The 6,831-nt window shown below is 31.2% G+C and overlaps 1 protein-coding gene across 1 annotated transcript; it reads left to right on the plus strand.

The window, feature by feature from the left end:
- The first annotated feature begins 2,795 nt into the window (after nucleotides 1-2,795).
- Nucleotides 2,796-4,850, plus strand: LOC145799304 (uncharacterized). Its single transcript, XM_082888854.1, has 2 exons — nucleotides 2,796-2,811; nucleotides 3,061-4,850. The coding sequence occupies exons 1-2, from the start codon at nucleotides 2,796-2,798 to the stop codon at nucleotides 4,848-4,850; spliced, it is 1,806 nt and encodes a 601-aa protein (XP_082744980.1).
- Nucleotides 4,851-6,831: the final 1,981 nt, after the last annotated feature.

The raw sequence follows: 6,831 nt of genomic DNA on the forward strand, positions 1-6,831 counted from the left end.
AACAACTCGATGAATTCGAAGCCGAATTATATATATAAATATATAAAAATTATTATTCGCTGGATGATATTAAAGTAATTTGGATCGTTATATTATATTAAATATATATTATACACACAATTAACCCAACACAAAAATAAATATTTTATCACTCATAAATTGTAAAGACCACAATAGCAGTATCTTTCTTACATTATATAATATATTGTTTGTTTTGATATTATTAATGATTTTATAAAACAAATGTAATTAGAGTCTAATTTTAACAAATTAAATAACTTAGCTACACTAAGAAAAAGAAAAGGGGAAAAAAAAAAAAACACTAAAATTGTTGTGCAATTTGAATTTGGATTAGACTTGGAAAGACAATCTTGGGTTACAATCCGGCCTTAGACAGCTCTCAACACAACTTGAACTTGGCCTTGAACAATCTCTCACTCCACTTGAACAAGTTGGATTGTTATAGCAATACATCATATGGTTTCCAAGCTATATCTATGCCTTGCAAACTTGGGAAATCCTATGGTGTAAGGTGTGTATAATTTATCACAAAATTTCATAACATTAATCACAAAATGTGTAATCTCAACACAAATTAGCGTAACAAAATGTACAAAATTTTATGGTTCATGTAACAAAAGTTTGTGACTAGGTAACAGTATATTTTGTTAAGCTAATTAGTAGCGAGATTACGTATTTTGTAATTGGTGTTATGAAATTTTATGATAAAATTATACTAAGTTGTGATAAGGTGTGTCTCATAGGATTTCCCTGCAAACTTATATGCATTGATTACAAACTCATTTGGGCAAAGCATATAATTATCTAACCCAAGTCCTCTAGGGAAATTTTATGGGTGTGCATGATATACACCTTTAGTTATGATTTTTGAGTCAATGGCTATAATTTACTATATTGTTAATTATGATATATTGTGATGTTAGTTAAGACAAAATTTTAATTATGAGTCGAGAGTTGTTTGGTTATACATTATGTGATATTCAGTTGTAATTCAAATTTGTTTTAATTATAACTCCCATAGATTGCATTATATCATTTCTAATAATCAAACTTACAAACATTATAACTTACCTAGGTGTACCATAGTATTATCCATCCATCCATAGCATAAGTCAACCATTCATAGTACAAGTCTCATCTCTCATGCCATCGCCAAACAAACATAAGAGAGCATAAAATAATCCAAAACATGATAGAGGAAAATAAAATTAATAACACAATCCCATCATCAAAGTAAGTCCAAAAATTGGATTTATATATCATTTTTCTTTAAACATAAAAATATAATAGCATTATAATTATGAATAAATTGAACTAAGAGGTTATTTGGAAAGTGCTAAGTTAGTATAATTTTTTATTCTTTACGAAAAAAATATAAATTGTGAATTAGGGTTGAAATGATGTGGTAGAGAGACAATGTGACCCAAATAAGATAATGTGTTAATATAACATGTGTTGTTTTAGAATATGCTAAACAAGACCTAAGTCTTGTATCCCACTCAATTGAGATCGGCTATGCGAAATTTTTATTTCTCCATTATGCTCTACCAAAAGTTATATACTCAAATGATTTAAACAAATTCATATATTTGTTTACTATTCTTAATCCATGTCAGTTTAAGTCTTTTTCCCTCCGTAATATTTTCATTTATGATGATCAACTCTTTTCTCATTCTACGACTAACTAAATCTTAATTCTCCTAATCTGTATTATATATTAAGTAAAAATCACTTTTATCAAAAAGACTATATGAGCTTCAAGACATTAATAAAATTTCTTAATTTTTTTAACTACTCTTAGGCGTAAATGGAATGAAAATAGTTAAAATTTAGTCAAATCGAAATTATTTTTTATATATATTTTAAACAAATTTTATGTTATTATTTAATTTTTAAAATTATTTTTTAATTATTTATTTATTTTGTGCATAACATAGGTATTACACTTGTTCCAATGGAAGTGAAGATTCAACTCTATTTGGATTGATTTTTTTAAAACAATTCTAAATTTTTTTCAAAAAACCTAAAACTAATTTAGTGAAAAAATCATAATAAATACAAAACACTCATCAGTTCATATAGTTTTAAATTTTTTTAAGGCAAAAATAATTTTTAGATATTCAAAAATATATTTTTGCAGTTTATTGTTCCAAAAAAAAAAAATGAGTTGTAAAATTGAAACCAAATAGGGTACATTTTGAGAAGAGCTTTTCTTCTTCTTTTTTTATTTTATTTTATTTATTGTTCTTTGCTTCTTCTTCTTCTTCTTTTCTTTTCTTTTTTTTTTTTTTTTTTGGATAAATTACACTAACCTCATCTAAGATTTGAATAAAATAAAATAAATCCTATAAGTTTGATATAATTAACTAGGGTCTCTTCAGGATTATATAACACTTAACCCCTTTTTCATTAGTAATTATTTAAACATATTGTCATTTCTTTTACACAGAAATATTTATTTCACCTTGATTATTCTTGTATCTTTACACCATCTGCATTAGTTTGATCTCTTTAACTTTATTAAAATAGAATTCGGTGTAATTATGCCAAAACTATGAATTTGCTATATTTTCTTTAAACATAAGGAAATATTAGCATAATTTATCCTTATTTTTCATCATGCACCCTTTATAACTTCTTGTCATATTTATATGTTACAAAATTGAACATTGAATTACATGGTCCTCCCATAATATTTAGGTATCTTGAATTGTCAATTAGGAATCAAAAGGTTTCTCATCTACATATGGTCTTCTAAATTGGCCATATGGTACATGGAAAATACTATAGGTACTCCTACAATGTAAAAGACGAATTATGTGAATGCAACCATTAGCAGTAGGTATAACTCACCAAGAGAAAGAAAAAAGATGATGCCAATTATGCAAATTATAATATTTTTTCATGATGTTAGTTACCAAGGTGAATGCCTTAATTAATAATTTTTTCTTATCGAAGATTTTTTTTTGGGGGGGTTAACAAATTGGTTTCCATTGATTTTTTTTTTCTTCAAGTTTCTATGTTTATACATTTTGGCAGGTCTGATACCAAAAGAGATTGGTGAGCTTCCAAATGTGAGAGAGCTAAAATTTCCTGTTAACAACTTAATGGGTGCCATTCCAACATCAATGTTTAATATGTCATCACTTCAGGGTTTGTCGTTTGCGGAAAATAACTTGTCAAGCAATCTTCCATCAAGTATAGGGCTTTGGCTACCCAATCTTAGTTTCCTCTATCTTGGAGCAAATAACCTCGTTGGAATTATTCCCGAGTCAATTTCAAATGCTTCTAAACTCACTTCTTTAGACCTTGTTACCAATGCATTTACAGGTTCAATTCCAAAATCGATTGGCAATTTACGACTACTCCAATCACTCAACTTGCAAGGAAATAATTTGATGAGTGGGTCATCTTCTTCCTCTCCAGAATTGAGCTTCCTCACTTCCTTGGTAAATTGCAAAGATTTAACTAAATTGTCGATAAATGATAATCCTCTGGGCGGCATTCTTCCGACAACTATTGGAAATTTCTCTGCTTCCCTTGAGCAATTTGACGCAAGTTCTTGTGGAATCAAAGGAAACATTCCTAGTGAAATTGGTAATATAAGCAATCTGGCATTCTTGTATCTGCAACAAAATGGTTTGACCGGATTCATTCCCTCTACAATTAAAGCGTTGGGAAAGCTTCAAATATTGGATCTTTCCAACAACATACTACGAGGGTCCATTCCAAATGATATATGCCAACTCAAGAACATGGGTGATCTACGATTGAACCAAAATGAACTTTTTGGATTGATTCCTGAATGCTTAGGGAATATTACATCTCTAAGATATCTCTACCTCAATTCCAACAAACTAACTTTCGTCATACCTACAAGGTTGGGCATTCTTAAAGATATCTTGGACATTAACTTGTCCTCGAATTCTTTAAATGGCAATCTACCACCACAACTTGGGAGTTTTAAAGTTACAACACTAATAGATTTTTCAATAAACCAATTCACAGGCAAAATCCCAAGTACAATTATAGGTTTGCAAAACTTGGTTACTCTTTCATTGGCGCACAACAAGTTTCAAGGATCTATACCTGACTCATTTGGTAGCATGGTGAGCTTGGAATTCTTAGATCTATCCTATAATGACCTCTCCGATGTGATCCCCAAATCCTTAGAGACACTGTCTCATCTTTTATATCTCAACGTTTCTTTCAATAAGTTAAGGGGACAAATTCCAAATGGGGGACCTTTTGCAAACTTCACCATTCAATCTTTCATGTCGAATGAAGCATTATGCGGTGCACCAAAGTTTCAAGTTCCACCATGCCATACTAGTTCCTTTCATCATCTGAGGGAAAAAACAGTGGCTCTAGCTTTATATATCTTGTTACCTATTGCATCCATACTGCTTTCTACGACCTTTGTGTTCTTATTCATAAAATGTCAAAGAAGAAATAAAACTCCATCCAATGCTAATCTCTTACCAACAATAACACCTCAAAGAATCACATACCAACAGCTTTTCCGAGCAACTAACGGGTTTAGCGAGAGCAACTTGCTTGGTATGGGGAGTTTTGGTTCTGTCTACAAAGCTATCCTTGAAGATACCACAGTTTTGGCTATAAAGGTATTCAACTTGCAAGTACAAGGTGCATTCAAGAGTTTTGGCGTAGAATGCGAGATAATGCGACACATTCGTCATCGCAGTCTTACTAAGGCCATTAGCAGTTGCTCGAACCTTGATTTCAAAGCTCTAGTACTTGAGTATATGCCTAATGGGAGTCTTGAAAAGTGGTTGTATTCTTACAACTATTTCTTAGATATGTTGTAGAGATTAGACATAATGATAGATGTTGCATGTGCTTTGGAGTATCTTCACCATGATTATTCAATGCCTTTGGTTCATTGTGATTTGAAACCCAGCAACATCCTGCTAGATAATGATATGGTTGCACATGTGAGTGATTTTGGCATTGCAAAGTTATTAAAGTTGGGAGAGAGTGTCACACATACAAAGACCATAGCAACATTTGGGTATATTGCACCAGGTGACTTCTAAATTTTAATTTATATTTTCACATTTTTGTGTTTTTTTTATATATGTTTCCAATTTATATAGACATGCACTTTTCATATTATAGCACAAAATTTTAAATATAATTTTCATAGAAATTTTTATGATTTTGTTGACAACGAGCTAATTCTCTAAAATGGTAAATTACACCGATCTCCATTGAATAATGATAAAATACAATAAATTTCGCAATTTCAACATAATTATATCAACCTCCCTTTCAATAATAGAAAATTAACAGTGTTAACTGGAATAAGTGAATTACTTTTTTGCCTTTACACATTATATTTTTTATTTGTCAAATTTAACAATAATACTAAATAACAAAATTACTCTTTTTTTCCACATGACCACCACTACATACCCTTTTTTCCCAAAACAACTCACCCATCCAATACTCCATTGCATACCCGTCCAATACTGCCACCCTCTAGCACGCAATGAATCCAACCACCGACATATACCAACTTGCCACTACCAAAATTCTATAATTTTCTTGATAACATGATATGTCTTTTGATTGTATGTAGAGTTTGGATTGAAAGGATTAGTATCCACAAGCTGTGATGTTTATAGTTATGGAATCTTGCTTATGGAAACATTTACAAGAGTGAAGCCCACTGATGAAATGTTTTTTTGAAGACATGACGATGAAACGTTGGATGAGGGAGTCACTACCAAATGCAATCTCTCATGTTATAGATGCTAACTTGCTTAAGCCAGAGGAAGAACACCTCACTACAGTTGTACTACAGTGTGTATCATCCATCATGGAATTGGCTTTGAGTTGCTCTGCAAAATCATCCGAGGAGAGGATGAACATCAAAGATGTTCTCGCAACACTCAAAAAAGTTAAACTTCGGTATCTAGCAAATTGTGGAAGGAGTTAAAAGAAGAAAAGTTGGGACTTGGGTATCTAGCCAATTGCAACATTCAAAAGAGTTAGCCAGATGCATCTATAGCTGGTAGTGATTACGTAGTACTTGGATTGCTTATTGTGTATGCTTTGTATTTTTTTGCAACCTTTATATATGGTTGCAGTATGCGTAAGTAGTTAGCTTAAAGAACTAAAGAAAAAATATATATAGTTAAATATGGTAAATGTATTCAAACATGTCTCTTTGAGACTTTCTTTCCACCCCATGGTCACTAATTTTGAATAAACTTATAGAAATCCAACGACTTTCAATTGCCAAATGTGCAATAATTTGTTGGCACAACCATATCAACAATCTTAACATATATAGATTTTTGAAAGAGAAGCATCAATAAAACATTGCTTCAATAGTTGCTTTAACAATACCACTTCTTCTATTCTTATTAAAAAATTTAATGAGCATAAATTAATGAAAACAAAAAATAATAATAATAATTAGATTACAACAGTGTTGTCATGTGATCCTGTGGAGGAACAAATGACCATAATACTATTGTGTGCTTATTTAGAAAGCTAGAGAGGTTGGGTTGGTTCCTTTTTTGACACTAGCCTAGTTTATAAATGATGAAGCAAGGCAAGCCTTAGGAAAGTATAGACTAGTTCTTATCTCCATCTTGGTCAACATTGCACTTTTGACAGGTTAGCATCCTTAAAGCAACTACTCATTGTTATGTTGCTCCAACCCAAGGAAGGGCATTTGGTGAGGAGCATTGTTTTGAAGAAGAGAAATTTGTGGTTGAAAAACTATTTCAAGGATGTAGCGATCTCGATTTTGACCCGGTCAACTTCGACTTCATGGAG

This window comes from Camellia sinensis, chromosome 9 (assembly GCF_055761805.1).
Source record: "Camellia sinensis isolate YWXY chromosome 9, ASM5576180v1, whole genome shotgun sequence".
Lineage (NCBI taxonomy): Eukaryota > Viridiplantae > Streptophyta > Magnoliopsida > Ericales > Theaceae > Camellia > Camellia sinensis.